General features: G+C 39.9%; 1 protein-coding gene across 2 annotated transcripts in view; it reads left to right on the top strand.

Annotated features, from left to right (window-relative positions):
• The window catches only part of LOC142144782 (serine palmitoyltransferase 3-like), a 101150-nt gene that overhangs the window by 44705 nt on the left and 35225 nt on the right, over positions 1-21220 (top strand). For both annotated transcript variants that reach the window (XM_075203962.1, XM_075203963.1), the window contains 2 exons: positions 983-1076; positions 14561-14666. In XM_075203962.1, coding sequence (XP_075060063.1) covers positions 983-1076; positions 14561-14666 — 200 coding nt within the window. The remainder of the gene's footprint in view (positions 1-982; positions 1077-14560; positions 14667-21220) is intronic.

Here is a 21220-nt window from a genome sequence, read left to right as displayed (position 1 = left end):
TATAGAAACCCCCCCTGCGCTAACTAAGTGGCCACTGTCCTATACAGCAGCCGCAGCTCTCTCTCGTGGTTTTTTTGGGGGTTTTTTTCGGTCGGCGGGGAGAAACCCCCCCCCCCCCGACAATCCTCTGTGTGCCCCTGTATACTGGGTAAATCAGACTGTTTGCTGTTGTTAGGACTCTGTGCAGCTTCTGCTCTGGTGCTCACCCCCTAGCACTACTATTGGAGGAATTTTCTGGCGTTTTTTAGTGTAAAATAACTGTGGAATGAAAATTTAATGTTTTCCGGTATTACCCCAACCACTCCGCACAGCAGAATGAAATAGTTGTCCTAGCTCTCTGTGCCTGCTGTAAGTTCTGTGAATTATAAGTACAAGCTCTCATGAGCAGGGCCCTCTTTCCTTGTGTGCTCCTTCGACTATTCCACCACCCTCTGTACCTCTTGGCCTGCTTCCCTAGCCCTGTTTTCCCTGTCTTCTTAAGCTTTGGCCTTCTTCTCGCTGATTTCTACCTTCCCTTTCACTATCTATCCCAGAAATAATCTGATTTGCTTTACCCTGTCACCTGTGTTTGTATATATGTTTGTATCATGTTGTGTCTTGGTTCTCTGTTTTCTGTATATGTAATGTACGGCGCTGCAGACCCTTTGTGGCGCCTTATAAGTCAAAGATAATAATATGTGTGGAATGGTATTCTGCATTATGGTGGATCAAACTGAGAGCGTGAAGATTGTACCTCTGTGAATATGGTCTGTCGTCGCAAAACTTGACTTGTGTGAAAATTTCGATCTCAAATGCTGTTTATACTAAAACTTGCAAGAAAATTATGAATTTGTTTATTTTCTTTATCATGCTTATATTTCATTTTACTAGTTGAAGCTAAAGTAATACTATTTATATACATGTTGTGTCTATTTGAATGACTGATTATTTTGACTTACTATTTAAATGCTTCCTGCTAATGATCTTATTTTTATCATTGAAGGGCTGCCTTATTTTAAGTGATGAGTTGAACCACACTTCTCTGGTCCTTGGCGCTAGACTCTCAGGAGCTACCATTCGAATTTTCAAGCACAACAGTAAGTATTTACTTAACCTATAAGTCACATGGTACTTCAGGGTCTGTCCTCTCATGCTAATTGTGCAAGACATGCTTTAAAACCATGCTAAATATTTCACTAATAGACAGTGTTTTATATGTATGACTCTAGGAAACTTTTGTAACAATATAGTGTATGCAGTCAGTCCTAGTCTTATTATTTTTTGGTTCAGCTTGTTTTAACTTGTACAGTGGTGGGATGCACAGGGTTTTTGTGGGGGTGGGTTAACTCTATAAGCTAACTGTTCATGCAGTTCTGTGTGGTGGATAGTGTGTGTGTGTGTGTGTGTGCACAGAGAGATAATATGGTTATGTGCACATAGGTCGTGTACATGGTACATGAGTCATCTTATCAACTAAAGTATCTAAAGTATCCTTTTATGGAGGCAAAGTTTAGCCCACGTTATCAGTCATGACTGTTAGAGTAACCAGATACATAATAACAGACCAGTTCTAACATTAATGGTTTTTATTAAATCGTTTTATAGTAAAGGAGAAGGGGTACAGCAAAAAGAAAGGGGAGGGGGAGGGGTAAGCAGTGAGGTGCAGACAAATCAGAGCACCAGAGGTCACAAATTGACATCACAGAGAACACCATATGATCACCTAAAAAACAAACACCATAGTGAAATATATAGTTAGAAATCTGGAGATAAATGAATGAGCCTAGGAAGGGAAGGGTCCACACAGTCTGGTGGGCGTAGGAGCACAGAGCCTTCACCATCTGTAATAAACTCATGCCAATCAAACCTTTAAACCAGGGGTGTCCAACCTTTTAGCTTCCCTGGGCCACATTGGAAGACGACGAGTTGGTTTGGGCTGCACATAAAATACACTAACACTAACGATAGCTGATCATCGAAAAAAACATAGAAAACATAGTTAACATATTAAACTTACTTGGAAATTAAGTTAGTAAGAGTTAGGAAACCTGTTGCAGAATCATGATTAAAGCAGTAGTCCCATTACCAGCTACAATTTAACTTACCTGCATCTGCCCCTTAGTGGGGTTCGGGGAATTAAATGCCAAAATGCTTTTTTTTCCTCTCCCCATGAATCATTTTTTTTATTGACCAGTTTGAAATGGTCACCGATATAGGTAGCATCAGGAGGACTAATAGAAATCTACAGAGATTTAAAGATAGGGTGGCGGGAAAAATGGCTCATGGAGCAGCCTCCGATGAGGGTAACGTTGGGTGATATTTTCACCCTACTCAGCACTGCACATTTAAAATGGTTTAAAATATATAAAATACAATAATCTCTTAATATTTATATTAGATACATACAGAGAACACAGAGAGTTCATAATTGCATGGTGCAGAAAGTCCAAATTCAGAGTAACAACAATAAGATACTGGATAATCTTTCACTGCTGCTGATAGTTCGCGCGGTTGACTCCTCTGTGCTGCGCTATGCAATAGATGTCGGGTGTGATGACGTCACCCCCGACATTCACTGAAAGCGCCACACGGAGGAGGAGACCAGGGAGGGAGCCGGAGCACCAGCTGACGTGACCGCAAGGTAAGTATTTTCTTTTATTTATTATTTATTTATTTTTTTGGAGGATTTTTTTTTTCAGCGCTGCCCCCTTGCCACAACCAAAACTCCTGCTGGGCCACATTTACAGACATGCTGGGCCGTGGGTTGGACAACCATTCTTTAAACCATGGGGAAGGATGCCGCAATAGAATAGAGGGCACCGGACATCTCCATTTCAAAACTAAATTGTATATTGGCAATAATTTTGTGAATAGTAGGAGGGGAGGGGTGTTTCCATAGTCGTATGATCACTGTCCTGGTAGCTATAAGGATATGCCCCTAGATATATCTATGGTGTTTCAAAATCTGATCTAGGTATAAGGAAACAGACCAGTTTTATACTGATAAATGGTTAATAATAAAGTGAACAGTGAACACAAGTTACAGTAAACTTCTGGTAAAACATTACTATTCACATATACAATTTTAAACACCACAACAAAGAAGTCCATTCAATTTTCATCCTTAACTTGGCACAAGTTGAACGCATTCACTAGATTCTTTTTAGTTGGAAGTAAGAGGAAGGGTGTGTTCTTATCAAGCAGTTAAACAGTTTACATAGATCATTTAAACCTAATAAGTGAACTATTACAGTAAATGAAAATCCATACATAATTGATCTGTGCCTGTAACAGAGGGATGTGTCATTCACTGGATTGATAATTCTAAAACAATCATTTTTTGCCTCCTTTGGACATTTTTTCTATATAATATCTTATGTCAAGAGTAATATAAAAGTGCCTTTCTTTTGGGGGAAGTATAAATATGACAATGCTCCTTAACATGTTGCACTAGCCCCACTCACTCACATAGGGGTCTATTTATCATCAGGAGATAAGCTTTCATTTTGGTGAAAATGTCTGTTTTCCCCTAGATAAAGGCTTATTTTTTAATTTTGCCTAATCTGTTAAAGAGTTAACGCCGACGACAGCTCTGATTTCAACTATTCTAATCCCATTTTCACTGAGTATCGCCGTCCCCATATAGCTCTATGAGGACAGTGAAACTGATCTATCTATCAAGTGGTAAAAAGATTAACGTTTTGCTGCTTTGATATTTTTATCCACTACCATTGACGCCATCTGTTGATGGCGCTAAACGTACGATTCTATACTTCAGTCCCCCACTTTCTTCCTCAGGGCACCAATTTCTTGTAAATAGTGCTGATATAGACATTATACAGCTCCAGTATTATTCCATGGCACCAATAAACCCTAAACAATGAAATGCCAAATAATGGGATAGTATGTTGGGTGTAAAGAAAGCACAGCACTCACCTTAAATTCCACAGAGAGCTGAGGGTTGTACTCTAATGTCCAGAGACCTCTGACCAGAGATACCAATCTCTTAGTGACCTTTCACCTGCCTGCAGCAGCCTAGGTCTCTTCCACTGACTCCCTCTACACATCTTTATTTACCATAGTCCTGCTCAGTTCTGTTCTATACTGTTCCATCCCCAGTTACTCAGCCAACAGGTCCATGTTAGTCAAGCACTGGACCACAGCATTCATCAAATTGGTATTCCCATGGTTCCTCAGCCCTGGACACCAGGAACCTTGTCCTCTGAACTCCAGAGGGGCCTCTCTTGACACCTACCGGCACCTAAGCATTACCCCAGTTGTTGTTCGTGTTTACTCCTTGGATAACCCTATTATCCTCCCGTGTGGACCCTTTCTCATCTCAGGGTGGGCTGTCCACTTGAAGACTTTCAGGTATTGATTGACCCTCTCTCCATCTGCCAGGTGGGACAATCCTGTTTAACGTTCTCAGTATCCTCTGCCAGGAAGAGAACACTTTCACCGCGACAATAAGGCAGCAGTGAAAGTTAACCCTGGAGGATAAATGACCTGCCGGGACAGACGCTATCCCAGCAACACTATATTTTTGCTGTGCTAAGATTATGACAAAAACAATATTAGACACGGTGGCTCAGTGGTTAGCACTTCTGCCTCATAGCACTGGGGTCATGAGTTTGATTCCCAAATGGGGTCTTATATGTGTGGAGTTTTTATGTTCTCCTCGTGTTTGTGTGAGTTTCCTCCGGATACTCCAGTCTCCTCAAACACTCCAAAAACATACAAATAGGTTAATTGGCTGCTAACAAAATTAACCCTAGAGTGTGTGTGTGTGTGTGTGTGTGTGTGTTTGTGTTAGAAAATTTAGACTGTAAGTTACAATGGGGCAGGGTCTGATGTGAATGACAAATATTCTCTGTAAAGTACTGCGGAATATGTAAATAAATGATGCAATGATGATGAGATATCGGCAAAACTGGTGGGACTTTAATAAATTGGCCCAATACTCCTCTGTCCTATTGCAGATAACAATGGTTTTCTGATTGTGTTGATTGTCTTCAAAGAAATACTGTGTTGTTGTTGTTTTTTTCTATTAATGTTAAGCAATTTTAACCAATTGGATTTCTAATATTATGCGTTTCTACTCCCTATAAGTTAAGATTTGTTTTTTTTCCATTGTATCTGTATTTTAATTGAAACTATTTCATTTTTAATGTCTTAATGAAATTTGACCAATGCCTAGGCTTTTGTGCAAGTGTCTGTCTCTGGATGGTTCTACAGTAGCTGCACAAATGTACTTTATGTCAACATTGCTCATGCCTCAAAATTATGTACCTCCATGATGCCTAAAATATCTCAAATAATGTTTTAAGTAAGAGAATGCTAGTTATATATTACTTTTCAATGAGATTAAAACTGCTCCTGATACAACTTAATGCTCTCTCACCTTTTGGAACACTGACGAATGTTCTTATTGTGACTATTTTCTAGAACTTTATTTTGGATTGTTCCCAAGTGGGTTCTATTTTCTTTAAATAAAGACAAAAAATACATTTCATCTATCTCTACATCTATCATTTAAAGTTGTGCTTACATTGGCTTTCAACCTTAAACTCTGTCCGACACTTGACATTTAAATTTTTCTCCCTCGCTTTCTAAACTTCTGGATTTACCCTTTATAAGATGCAGTGAGATGTGACCTATCCACCGGTATATTTTCTGCTTTTTCACAGCTTTGAAATTTGACTTGTGTTTTATAAAACAATATTTTGGAGATTTCTTAAAAGTAGCCATAATTAAACAATACACTGATCTCAATAGTATCACATGGCCAGGAGAATTTAGGCTGCTGACTATAGCAAACTACAAAGATTTTTCACATCTTGCTAAACTGCAGTATATATTATCAGGGGTGTAGGAACCGTGGGGAAGGGGCAGATGGGGAAGTTGCCCCCCAGGATTTATGCTGGATGGCTGGATGGCAAAGACTGCCCCACCCCCTATGAAGTTCTACACAATAGCCTTCATGCTACTTTCTGAAGTCATGGTATCTGTTCTAAACTTGTGAAACGTTTTTTAAATTATAACTACCAAATGTTCTTTGATATAGATTTCCTTGGTATAGATTTAATACATATTGATTGATTTGCTTATTTAAAAACTCTAAGTGATCCGTTCATAAACATTTAATAAATAACCTGTATTTATGATGAACAAATAATCACTTTACTTTTACCCTGAATTTCGTGCGGTGCATCCAGTAACAAACATGTGATATAGCAATTTGAATTTATAGCACATATCATAACCAGTGAGGCAGTGACTATAGATTTAAAAATACTCACAATCAAATGAGATTAGGCTGTCAAAGAAATCTGAATAAAAACTAGGTTAATGACTCTGAAAAATGTGAATATTTAAGATAAATCATTGAATTTATCTATCTTTCTAACACCTATTGTACTAATTCAAAGTTAATATTAATAATATTTATTCAATAATGTATAAATACATTTTTATAGTAAAATAAACAATGAAACTGGGGATGGCCAACCCCTGAAACACTGACAAAAATTAATATAGGATTGGGAGTCTTTGTATATCTACAATCACTATTACAACTGTTGTAAAACGAGATACCAAACGTGAGAAAAAGGGGCTACAAGTTCTATAGTAATCCTTGGACTTTTACCCCCCCCATGAAAATCTTCATTCCTATGCCCCCTGTATATTATAAATGTTTAGGTATAGTCTAAGGGCTAGATTTACTAAGCTGCAGGTTTGAAATAGTGGAGATGTTGCCTATAGCAACCAATCAGATTCTAGCTGTCATTTTGTAGAAGGTACTAAATAAATGAAAGCTAGAATCTGATTGGTTGCTATAGGCAACATCCCCACTTTTTCAAACCCGCAGCTTAGTAAATCTAGCCCTAAGTGTTTAACACTCAATCACTGGGCTCCATGTAAAATTTCAGAGCGGGTGTTTGCAAATCCACCCCAGAGACAATCACTCTGTTCTATTGAGTCCCCCTCGTTTCTGGGTCCATGTCCCATAGCAGCCGCATGGGCTGCTCCATTGGAAGTTCACCACTGGTATATTCCAATTTTTTTGCTCACATGCAAAACATTGCTTGTCATGAGGAAAAGAATAATTGCTGTGCACCATGGAAACATAACTTTGTTTACTATGCAAACGGTTTTTCCTCGAACAATAAATATGTTCTGAGCTACCGTGAGTAATGTCTCTTTCTTTAACACAACACAGAGCAGTCTTGCACACTAATCCATGAACATGACGGTTTGCTGTGGGTGTCAAGAAACCCCAGCTGCTGTGTGACACTCTGTCCTGATGCAGTGAATGCATCCTCTGTGCGGCCCCTTTGAGGTGTACTCCCTCCACCTGGTATGCCACATGACCCTCCTGCACTGTGCATGGGAGGTCACGTGATGCAGGAGTCAGCTGACTCCCATTCTAGTAAGAACGAGAGCATCTGGTTGACAGGCCTCAACAGAAGGCTCTGTGGGCCGCCTGCTGCCCATCACTGGCTTACACTCAAGTGCCAAGAAGTGAAGAGTCCCTTAGAGTTATGCTCCAATTTTAGCAACTAGATTACACAGTGATAACAAAAATATTTCACCAATCAATATGTGCAGCATATCCCCCCTGTTCACTTTTCTTTAGCGCAAGTCTGTGTACGCTGTCAACTGTCCCTAATTTCCATAGATAGGCCCTGATTTTAAAATGTGTCTCTTAAAAATGTCCCTATTTTTCAAAATGTATGAAATGCACAGTACAGTTCTCTTATTCTACATATTAAATGTAATTCTCACGATTCTACCTCTCTGTGCCTTTAGGGTATTATGGAATTATTGAGAGGAGTGTGACGAAAATATTATCTTCCAATCATGTTTAGCAAAAATAAAAATATAATCATAGGTATTGCACCAAGGTCCACTTTTACAGTAATACACACACTGTGTTTCCACATGCCTATCCAGCTGGTACACCGACTGTTCTTGACACTGCGCATTTCTAACTGCATTTTTGTTTACTGCTGATACATCTATATAATACCTCCCAACTGTCCCGATTTAGGCGGGACAGTCCCGATTTGAGATATGTCCCGACTGATGGGAAAGTTGGGAGTTATTCTGTTCACTGCTCTCTGCGTGGCAGAGCAGCTGGGAATGGGTTCCCGAAATGGTGTTTGGAGGGGAGTACAGGTTAGCCTAGTACTTCAAAAGTGCTAGGCATGCCATGGGGGTGTGACCACGCCCTATTGTACCATGGTCACGCCCCATTGTGCCATGGTCACGCCTCCATTGTTCAGTGCCACCATCCATCCCACTGCCAGAGAGACTAATGTTGGGAGGTATAATCTTTATTAACAAAATAATACAAGTAGATCCTATAACTGTTTCATCACAAAAGCTGACCCTCTACTTACGATTATTAGCTGACCAAACTTTACGTCATATGGGTATCAAGGTTTTTTGATTGAAAAACAAATATGGGACCTCTAGACAAAGTACCAAAAGTGCAGTAAACCATAGTTACCAAGGAACCAATCAGATGTTTTCTTTTATTTGTCTAACATTTGTCTAGATTCTCAAAACCTAATGGCTGGTTTTTATAAATAAGTTACTAAATCACCGTACTTCCTGTCTCCCCTTCAGTCCTATAACTGTCCATGCAGAGGTTAACAAACGTTTTGTAATCTGTATTTCCTCAACACTTATCCCTTACCTACTTTTATCACTAAAGGCAAATGCAGAGTAGCATGTGACGTCTGTCTCTTCGGTGATGCAACTCCTTAAGCATACCACAGGCCTGACTTTATGTACACTGTGACATTGACTAGAGGTCATTGTTTCACTGCAAGTGTAACACTGACTTTTCATATAAAATACACATGCATTTACATATATACATCACAATATAACATCATTAGATTTGTGATTGTCATTAACAATGGTGAATTTTATATTTCCATTTTATATATTACATTTTAATGTAACAGTGACAATCACTACAAGCTGTGACATAGCTATTTCTTATGTGATCATGTGAACTTTGAATGCTTCATGTGGGGGGGGGGGGGGGGGTTGTGGGGGCAAAGTATCAGCAATTCTAAAATGTGATTGTTAAATAAAAAGGAAAAAAAAGAGGTGTTTTCATTTTTGTCATACCATTAAAAAAAAAAAAAAGTTAGTAAAAACGGAAGCCCTGAGCAGTTCCCAGCAACTGGTGACTTTTATGCACAGGTTGCTTCTGATTTGTCTGAGTGTCACCCCATTGCCTACATATGGTATCGGCCCACTGCGTGGGCTGGGCCACTGATCGGAAAAATGCAGTTGATCAAGTAATTTGGAACTAGTGACATCACTTTGTGAGAATGCAGATTATCCATTCACTAGGAACTAGATCACTTCTGTGATATCACTGGTTCCTAGTGAAATGAGAGGCTACATTCTCTGCCGATGTGTGCATAAGTGACAAGTACACTTTAAGTAAATCTATGGGGATTAGGAAGTGCCCTGTAATGGTTCACAAATCTTGAAGACAAAGAAAAGTGAGAATTCCCCTATTGTACATAATCTTGCATATGATACACATTTCCTCTCAAAATACATTATAGTCTAGCGCAAAGATCTTAGATTTTCTTCACTCTCTCGCCTTTGCCCTTTAACATGGTATAATATTTTCTTAGGCTAGGTGCTTTGGAGAATTATCCTCACACATGAAATATTCATGTCTATTGACAGTTGACATTACTGGCGTCCACACAACACTTTCCAGCACTGTGTGATCTTTAATACGATGAACAAATTCACTTTAGGAGGTTATTGGGAGGGGTAGACATCAAGATTTTGCACAATAGAATATATTCTGACTCCTGTGTGTTTTCAAGCTCTCTACAGGAATGTCTGATGCCTGATGTGCTAGAAGGGGAACATATAGAGTACATTGGGTCATGGATGTTTTTAGGTTGTTTAGATCCCAAGACATATTGTTAGAAAATCTGTTTAATTGCAGTATCCATGCTTTCTTTCATGTGGTTAATAGCAGCACTACATATTTGACTAGTCCATTAATCATGTATCACAGAGCTGGAAGGTTACCAGTTCTGTGAATATTGTTTAAAATATTTTGTAGGTGACATTTCTATTGGATTTAAAGATCTGTAGCAGACAAAGGTTGACCATTTTTCATCTGATCGTTAGCTTTAGTTTAGTGCCACCTAGAGGATATTGTTATTTTTACTGTAAGACATTGATGGTTTTCATAGGTAAAGCTGTAAACCTTTCTAGTTGTGTTCTGTGTTGGATAGTGAAAACATGTAGGATTTATTCAATGATCGTTAAAAAGTAGAAAAAACATTTCAGTCCATGTGACTAGTAATTACTTTCACTGCTCACCCAGTTTCAAAAATGAATGGAATCGTACCCCAAACACACTCTACCAGTCTACTGTACACTGTGTGTCGATCTACTGTGATGTGCCCTGTTGATTGCCGCAAAATATTTGCCACACATCCAATGCAACACACTGCTGCCCAGTAGTCAAAGGGTAAAGCTGGGTACACACTGCAGAAAATGACTACAGGTGCGATTTCTGTAACGATTTTTACCAATACCTGAAAGTCCCGATGAGCATGCAGATTCATGAGTACACAGCTACACAATTTACCTTCAGATCTGTGATCTTCATGCGTCATAACCATCTATCTGCTGAGAAGACCGTGACTCTGCACACTCCATAGAGATCTGCCTACACTGCTGGTCATGACTGCATACACACTTCCACATGTGTCCGATATCGTTCCATGGTTGATCGTTATTTTTAGTCAGTTTCTAAAATCAAATCAAGTGACTCAATGTGCTTTGGTACGATAAAACATGATTGTGGGAGTGTACACACTATTGCAATATTGCACCTAACAGTCATTAACAGTCAACCAACCAGGCCCGGCGCTCCCATTAGGCAAGATTAGGCACTTGCCTAGGGCGCCGGGCTCTGGAGGGCGCCACAGATTAAAAATTTCTTTAAAACTGTCCGGCGACCGCTGACCATACCTTTCATGGCCACCGCACAGCTTCACATACATCCACAGGGAGGGGGAGAGGGACTATTGCTCACCACCACCGCCGCTCTGCTCCGTCTCCTCCCCTCCACTCACTGACTGACTGTCGGGCGTGACATCATCGTCACGGCCCGACAGTGTCAGTGAGTGGAGGGGAGCAGACGGAGCAGAGAGGAGGCAAGTTAGAAGCAGGTAAGAAAAGACGCACATTTTCAAAATCGGCGCCCCCACCCTGCACACTTACACACTATTGTGTAAATGTGCTGGGCGGGGGGGGGGGGGCGCCAATTTTGCAAATGTGCCTAGGGCGCCACGGACCCTAGCACCGGCCCTGCAACCAACTAGTTGTTTGAAAAACCTGTGGTGTGTACCCAGCTTTACAGTCACTTAATTTAACTCCATTACTAAATACTGCAGGTTTATTTTTGAGATTCAGTGACAAGACAAATCAGTATTGTTTTTTAATGTATCCAAATAGTCATACGGTGATTAAACCTAAGAAATGAGTAAGATAAAAGCCTGAACAAATGAAATACCATCCATCACCATTTGTTCAGTAATGTACTATTATATTGATTAGAAGAATAAATGAAAATGCCACCAATAAGGAATTATACCCTAAAAAGTATTAGTATACAGTATAATTTTAATATTGCCTTTTTTCTATATCATATTCATGACACAGCCCAGGCCACCGTAATTAGCGAGAGTTGGAAAGAAGGGATAATACTAGTTACTAGTGTGATATTATGGTCCCCATAAAGCAGTTCTTTCAATTGTTAATTATATGCCATTGTGATTCATAGTTGTGTCTATTATCATTAATGAGTGATGGAGGTAAAAGATTCAATTTACACAGAATAAGCTCCTTCATGTTCCTATCACATGATATAGGTATCTCCTAAATGAAATTGAGACATAGGTGCTCATTGTTCGTAGTTCCAGTCACTTGAAGATTGGGAGCTGCTGTAGTTATGGACGCGCCCACGATCTTGAAATGAGTATTAGTATGAGAAAAGGTATTTAACTAAGAGCTACACCTTATGGTCTATGAGTAGTGTGTTTGTGGTAGAGATGTATTGTGTAACTATGGGTATTACGAGTGAGAGGTGGTTCATTTGTTGGTGAACACTGAGCTCAATAAGTGGTGATATTGGCAGTGTCCTTAATGATCCTGCATGCAGTAATATATATACCCAGTCTTTAATTCAGTAGTAGTGTGTCAGTTTTCCAAGGAAAGGCAATAAAGGTAAAATAATTCCAGAATTGTCAGTATCCATCCAAAATGTAATTACCCACAAGGAGGACAAAAGTACAAATTTTAAATTTATCTCCACCCGCAGCTTTGGGTGTTGTGTTGACTGATATCAGAGTTTTATGACAAAATATCATCAGTATCAAGAGAGACTATCTTCTCTATGCGTCCCAATCTACTTTTCCAAACTGATCCCATGTATACATTTATAAAATGTCAATAATTTTTCATCTACAAAATAAGTACAACATACATGTTTGAGTAGGGTTAAATGTTCAAACACTTAAATGAACATTATTCCCAAAAAGACTTTTTTAGCATAACAATAATCATTACAACAATTACATTTCTTATTGCAATACAAAATAAAGATACTTTCACTTCTAAAAAATGTGAGCACTGAGTGGCAGTGTTCCATGGGTGTGTACCTACTGCAGTAAGCTAGAATATAACTAAGGTTAAAAAAAAAAATACAATATGGGTTTCTTTGTAGAAAAACTCATTCCCATAACAATTACTGAACATCTGTAGAATGAGAAGGGGAAAAACAGCTGTATTTGTAAATAAGGTATTTATATTTAAATTTGAATTTAAATGTAATTTTGCCTTTTGATGTCTGACTTAAAAAAATATGTAGAATGGAAAACATTAAAATGCTCCCACAACCTACGCCCAGTGTCAGGCGTTTTGTGGGCAAAGCAAATGATTATGAGAATGCAGCTTAAGCCATTTACTAAGATCCAGTCAGCATGAGGCAATTTAGGACATTGATGTCATTGGTTTTGATAATAATTAACATTTATATAGTGCCATCATATTCTGTAGCTCTTTACATTTGGGGCTCATAAATATTGTTTCAGCCTGTGTATGTAGGTGATGTGTGTACTTTGATTATCTAGTTCAGTGTTGGCTAACCTGTGACACTCCAGGTGTTGTGAAACTACAAGTTCCAGCATACCCTTCTAGCAATAAGCTGCTATATATTGGCAAAGCATGCTGGGACTTGTAGTTTTACAACACCTGGAGTGTCACAGGTTAGCCAACACTGATCTAGTTGTTACTACGATACCATATTCAATTGTGAAATTATTTTTGTTGTAAATATGTTGTGGAGCCATGATTGGGATAAAAAAAATGATTAAAATGACAAGTGTATTTACACTCCCTAGTGCATGTGACATCTGGAATATAGAATACAAAAAACTGTACTGATTACCATAGTATAAAAACAAAATAATTAAGCACAGATTCTCCTTTTAAGTACAAACCACCAAGTGCAAGAGGCAGCTGGGAGACCCCTGTTTATCAAACCTCTGTCAGCCTTTACAAGATAATTGCAGATTGTTTGAAGTACAGGGCAGCCGAAATCTGAGTTATCGTGGCATCTAGGATACACATTTTACCTCTTAATAGATTTAATGTAAACACATTCAAATATTGCAATTACTGAACGAGCCTCTTTCTAATGAGAGGCTGGTTTCACATTAAAGGGACACTATGATAAAAATGTGTCTGATTCTTTTCCCAGATAAATTGTTCCCAAATAAATTAAAGTTAATGTTTTCTCACAGTTTTCTTAATTTGGAGATGGGATGTGTGTGTTTCTTGCTTTTATGAAATTTCTTGCTTCATTCGCTCATGTGACTGGCCCCCAGATTGTTTATACCTTATAATATTAACTTAACACCTACTAATGGAGAACATTTATTTAAGACAAACACAGCTTCAGTCTTGCGCCAGTTTTGCCCCACCCACACAATTTATCCCTCTCAACAATAAAAGTTTGGTAATCAGGACAGTTGGTAACTAGGACAGTGAGCACCTACCTATGTGTGCACTGGGGAGGTACTTGTAAATTCGTAAGACTCCCGGACATTCCGGGAGAGTATGCAAGTATGCTTTTTGTGCACACAAATAGTCATCAACTGTATCCCTTCTAAAGGTAATGTACAAGCAAAAATGTCAATTTATACACCATTCTCAATAGTTAATCAGAGGAGAACTTTGTTTTTTTACTGTAATTTTATTCATTTTAAGGAGTATGAGATACATTTTTAAATACTGTTATGACGTAAATTATGTCCATCATATATAAGATTGCATATAATCAAATCGATTCTGCATATCTCACAGCCATAGGCAATACATCCTACTGCAGCAGATGCTGCACTAGCCCTACTCCTGTCGTGGCAGTTCTAGTACAACACCATAATATGCCTGTGTGTAATATGCCTGTGTGTAATATGTATGTGTGTAATATGCCTGTGTGTGTTTTGTGTTTTGTTAGATATAAAGAACCTGGAGAAGTTATTGCAGGATGCCGTGGTCTATGGTCAGCCACGCAGCCACAGGCCCTGGAAGAAAATCCTTATCCTTGTTGAAGGAATTTACAGGTACGGGGCTAACACAATATGGAGTATACAGAAAAATGTTATGTCCTCATGACTGCTTAAAGGGGTCTTCAGACACCTCCTCTCGTTACATGTTCTACTTGAGATCATTCCTCCGTGATTCTCCCTTCTTGTACACCACAATTACCTAGCGGAAGGATACAGAAGTAGCAGGTAGCTTGGGTGGCAGCAAAGTAATCCCATCCTAGTGATTCAGTTTTTTAGTGTGGCGAAGGGGCAATTCACTATATACCTCCAGCCCAGGCATCTATGAATGACTAGGCCAGGCATGGCTGTAACCTTCAGAGAACACCCTACTCCTTTTCCTGGTATTAGTTGCTGCAGTCAGGTGACGGTGACATCTTATGAATAGGGATCAGGCACAATGGACTTAACTATGTACATTAGTTTAAATCACAATAAATTTGGCTGGGTTTGGAAAGCTTTACCAGTGCTCAGATTTTGCCTTCCTGGAAGTTACATCTATTTTGTATGTTTTGTAAGTATACTCATTACAATTACGACACAGGCAGATTCAATTGCGCTTTATTACCGTTTATATGGTAAAAAGTGGCGCTTACTTTTGCTCGCATCTCTATAGGGCAGGAGCAAATGTGAGCGGTACTTTCACTAAAGAAAATCGCCACGTAGTGTCTTGCAGCCATTCTGGGACACTACGCAGCGATGCTTTTTAGAATTGAATCTGCCCCGCAGTGTATACCTAGCTTTAACATGTACACTCTAACATAATTAAATTACCTTTCAATATTTCAGTTGTTATATTTGGATACTTAACATGTTAGCCCCGTTGGTGCGGGGGTTGAAGAAGCAAAATGGACACAAAGGAGCTGATACTGAGGTAGCCACATATTTACGCCCATATGTTGAAGCGTACACATTGTAAGATGCATCCAGCTCTGCATCGGTAGTATATACTCCAAGTTTATGTCAGGCATAGATACACCCAAACTAACACACAACCAGGTCATCAGCACAGAAAACAATTTTTTAACACTTGCTTTGATAGCAAAAAAAGTATTTGCTCTTTGGTTTGATTTAAATAAAAAAAAAACTTTATAATACAGCAGATATAATGTTCCTTCTCTCGTACAAATGAAAGTAGCAAAACAAAACTTTATAAAATACACCCATAGAATCATAAAATATGAGCACAGTCAACGAAAAAAGGACCAGAGGCGCTTCAGAGGTGAGTTCACAATCAGCCAATTAGAAGCGGCTATTAGAGGCGCTTCAGAGGTGAATTCACAATCGGCCAATTAGAAGCGGCTAGCTAGTGCTGACGACTGTCATCAGCAACAGCCTGTACAAGCCCCAGCCCTCAGGCACCTGCAGTTGATACAGCTACTGACAGGCCTATATGTGTCTCAGTGCGGGTCTGCATCTGCTCACAATTACACGTGAATGTCCTTACACATGTCCATGTGTAAAATCCTCATACCCTTATTTGTGGGCGTGCGGATTTTACACAAACAGGCATACGCCTAACTCAGCATCAGGTCCAAAGTGTTGATTTTGTAAGTATAACCCCGGTCCTATCTTGTCTTTAATTCCTGGTTAGATACGCTCTCCAGCAAAGTGTACACTACCTCTTCCACTGAGAGCCTGGTGGCGACTGTTTAGAGTGTACTTTATGTGTTATTTACATGAACAGTCTAGTTTTTGAAAAGACCGTCCCAGCTTTCGGATTTGTAGCAGGCTGCGGGACTGGTTTCATTAGAATGTTTAGGAAGATCTGGGGAGTGGCTTCAACTGGTTAGGGGTGGAGCTTTTTTGTAGCAATATTTTTTTTCTTTAAAATTACTGCAATTTTTAGTCTTGTGAGGCTACAAAAATTAAGGCCCATGAAAATGAAGCTCCCATTTACACGTTTGCATTAAGATGCTATTATGAGAAGGAATAGATATAGCTACCCATGATGGCCCACAACAGGATAATTATATATATATATACCTATGAATATTTCCTTTGCTACACATTTTTGCACACCTTCCAACAGTCCAAATAAAATAAAAAAGTCAAAAAATGCGTCATCAACGGTCCAATTTTCTGTCATCACCGTTCATCCACCCAGGAAACCTACAGCAAAGCTGGGACTGATGCTCATGATTGCTTCTGTGGGCCTGAGAGACCCATATATTGCTCTAAAAGTGCTATATGTGTATATATAGTCAGCAATAAGTCAGGACTAGGTGGACCTAGGTGGTTTCCTAGAAAGCCAGTGTTTAGGGAGCCTAAAACATTGAACGAGTGAAATAATGTCACTTATCCAGTGACTTTAACTCTCACCACAAAGAGCGCCAACCACTGACGTAAAGAATGCCCACTGCTTCTCACTATCAGTGTTATGCTGGGAGTGTGGCCATGATGTCACAGTCAAGCTCCATATCCCTCGTTTGAGGATGCCACCACCACCTCCCATATGCCATGGTAAGAAGCAAGCAACGCGGGTGGTGGGCGCAGGCTCGAGGGGGCGCAGCATTTGAACGTCAAGGCGGAGGGGAGGTGGCGCCTAAAAGGCCAGAAGGTGTTTACCAGCACCTCAATGCTATCTTCAGGTCATGGACCCAGTTTTGACAGGCCAACAACCTGGTAGCAAGGGTAAGCAAGTTCTAACCACCGAACATTAAGGTAGGCTGTGAAAGCAGATAAATTATGCTCTGATCGGTCCAACCTTGGCGTCAGTAGATGAGACAGTGTATTTATTTGTGCATAGGAATATGTTTAGCCATCTAAAAATTCAAGTATATTAATAAAAAATATTACAAACCATTTACAATCTGACTACATAAAAAATGAATCTGCCACATGACCACTCTCTGCATATTTATTTAAATAAATTAATGAATTGCTTTTTTTTTTTAATAGTGCTGATGCAGCTACTGAAGTGGGACTATACCATGGCGCTAAATGAATTATTTATTTTGTATTAATACTATCTTACTACCATGGTTTAGAAGCATACATCTCAGATTAGTGTGAGGGACATTGCAGAGATTACTTGTTTTCGAGTAATACACAAAGTGATTGAAGAACGTAATTACATAACACAAAACCGACTCTTTCTGTGCTGGATAAAGAAATGAAACTATCACAGTTGTATTTATAAACACACATATATATATATATATATATATATATATATATATATATATATATATATATATATATATATATATATATATATTTACATGCATACATACCTGAACCCATATGTGTAGTTATTTGGAGAAGGGGTTTGGTGGCTGTAAGACATTCTATATTAGGTTGTGAAGCATTTTTTGTGAAATCTTTAAACAGTAATATAGATGACATTACTAGAATAATGTTTTCTTAAACTGTACCAGGAGCAGACAGAGGGCACAGGAAGCGTCTAATTTTGATTTATAAACAGACTCTGTCATTAGTCGTGAGATTTAACCAGATTTCCTCATCTTTTATCTGGCACATATTGAATCAATATTGAGTCTTGTTCACCTAGTCAATTATGTACATCAGTGGAGTTGTCTCCCTGTCAGGACACGTTGACATTTTCCTTGAGACTTTCAGCAGGCTGCGTCTCAGGCAGACAGTGAATCCAGCAGCAGAATCTGGAGTCTTATCTGCAGCAGACGAAAAGCACAGGCCGGCTTTTTTCTAAACACCTGTCACTCAATCCTAGCACATTACCACACTGCCCTGCTCATTAGAAGCTGTCTGGACATCTCCACTTTCGCTCTAATCAGATTAAACTCTAAATAAAGAGTTTGGCTCAACAGAGAGAAACTTTACGTTTTCCGAGTGCTTTGATCATACACAAATTCAGCAGACCACCAACATGACCATGTCAAATATCAACTGTTTCTTATACGGCACCCAGACCCAGCCACAGCTGCTGTTTTCTTAAGAGCAGCCAAATGACTGTAATTATTGCACTGGGCACTTTTTTCTACATGGTCTTATTGATTCAACACTACTTTCATCTTCCAGCAATGTTTGAATGAATCTTGTGCATTTCTTTGATAGCATTGAACGGCCATGAAGCGATCACTTTATAAGGGATAATGAATAAATGAGGCTGAGTGGGAGACTCGGGGGATGACAAAACATTTTGTTTTGGTTACTAGATAGCACCCTAACTTGTATTTATAACTAGAAAAGGAAAGTAAATAAGTGCTGATGTTTGATGATAAGAATAATATGAGCATCTCATACAAACATTAAATGATTACTAAGCTTTTCTTCCTACAGTCACTGAGAAGCACTGTTAAACAATTATGGACCTCATTTAGAGTCGGACGCAAAGTCCGTTTTGGCGCATCAAACAAAAAAATACTATCACGCATGTGCAGCAAGCACCATATCCGCCTGCATCTTGGACGCAATTAACACTTGCGACAGCTTGCGGCTCACTACGAGAGAAAGGGCGGAACGTGGAATTGTGAAGGCATGACCCTGCAAGTAAATCCTAGATGCAGTGAGGCGCAGACGCAACACACGTCAAAACAGGGCTAAAACTGTGCGGCAGGAATTAGGTGGCGCAAGCGGTTAGCTAGCTGCACAAACTGCTCGCAGATCGGTAGGGTATTACGAGTGGGACGCAACTGGGGTTACATGCCACTCTTAATACCCTACCAAGCTGCAGCAAACTCCATTCCTACACTTCTTAGATGGATTTTGCGTCCAACTCTAAATGAGGTCCATATGAGTATGGGACTGCGAGGGGGAAAGGGTCACCCAGTGAATTTTTATGGGTGCAATCCCGAGAGCCACTTAAATGTAATGTTTAATTGGATTAATTTATGAACCAGCAAAAATGTGAAAGTTCCTTTGCCTCACCTGGTTCTAGCAGTCTTACTGAGGTGATTTTGATTTTTTCCTCAAAGTGGACTTGTCTACTTAGTGATACGGGGGTTCCATTGCATTAATAGTAACATTCTAGTGGTTGACTGAGTATATCTGTGTCCTCCAGCATCGCCTCCCTCCTGCCTGTCTCTAGTTTCACCACTCCATAAGTATATCTGTGTCCTCCAGCATCGCCTCCCTCCTGCCAGTCTCTAGTTTCACCACTCCATAGTATACCTGTGTCCTCCAGCATCGCCTCCCTCCTGCATGTCTCTAGTTTCACCACTCCACAGTATACCTGTGTCCTCCAGCATCGCCTCCCTCCTGCATGTCTCTAGTTTCACAACTCCATAGTATATCTGTGTCCTCCAGCATCGCCTCCCTCCTGTCTGTCTCTAGTTTCACCACTCCATAGTATATCTGTGTCCTCCAGCATCGCCTTCCTCCTGCCTGTCTCTAGTTTCACCACTCCATAGTATATCTGTGTCCTCCAGCATCGCCTCCCTCCTGCCTGTCTCTAGTTTCACCACTCCATAGTATATCTGTGTCCTCCAGCATCGCCTTCCTCCTGCCTGTCTCTAGTTTCACCACTCCATAGTATATCTGTGTCCTCCAGCATCGCCTCCCTCTTGCCTGTCTCTAGTTTCACCACTCCATAGTATACCTGTGTCCTCCAGCATCGCCTCCCTCCTACATGTCTCTAGTTTCACCACTCCACAGTATACCTGTGTCCTCCAGCATCGCCTCCCTCCTGCCTGTCTCTAGTTTCACCACTCCATAGTATACATGTGTCCTCCAGCATCGCCTCCCTCCTACATGTCTCTAGTTTCACCACTCCACAGTATATCTGTGTCCTCCGTCATCGCCTCCCTCCTACATGTCTCTAGTTTCACCACTCCATAGTATATCTGTGTCCTCCAGCATCGCCTCCCTCCTGCCTGTCTCTAGTTTCACCACTCCATAGTATACCTGTGTCCTCCAGCATCGCCTCCCTCCTGCCTGTCTCTAGTTTCACCACTCCACAGATTATCTATGTCCTCCAGCATCGCCCCCTCCTGTCTGTCTCTAGTTTCACCACTCCATATTTGCGTAGGACGCCGGAAAGTGGTAATTGACAGGAGTGGAAGCGGCAATGGAGAGAAACAGAGAGACCCCATATTTCCTATTGTAGAAATGGGCCTATCGAGGAAGCTCTCTTAGGAGGCATCTCCTGGGGGACAAGGACCATTCATCATAAACATTCATTTAAATTAAAATAACCCCAAAGCACTGATTTGATTGGACCTATGTAAATATAGTGGTAACTACACAGCATACTGCTTCTCCTTTTACTTGTCTGCACTGAAATGACAAACAGCGCTATCTATTGTTATCTGCAGTCATGTGGCCGTACAATATTCCTAACATCAATTACAGAAATGAACAAACCATTTTGCTCCTCTGTAATCGATTGTGGTCTATAAGGTTTTTACCCTTTGGCAATAATATTGTTGCTAAACTACTGCTTAATCATGTCTAGCTGGACACTTTTTGGTAGAACGTAGTTGATATTGTTTATTTTGGCACCAGATGGTTATGTATGTTTCTGCATGGTGAAATATTGCCACATTTATTAAACATTAGTACAAAATGAGTGTCTTTATCAACAGTTCTAGGAACTTCAGTCTGCCAACGCAAGGAATGTTATTTCCAGAGTAATACATCTGGTCTTTATA

The sequence above is a fragment of the Mixophyes fleayi genome, chromosome 3 (assembly GCF_038048845.1).
Source record: "Mixophyes fleayi isolate aMixFle1 chromosome 3, aMixFle1.hap1, whole genome shotgun sequence".
NCBI lineage: Eukaryota > Metazoa > Chordata > Amphibia > Anura > Limnodynastidae > Mixophyes > Mixophyes fleayi.
This window is presented reverse-complemented; position numbering and strand designations above follow the sequence as displayed.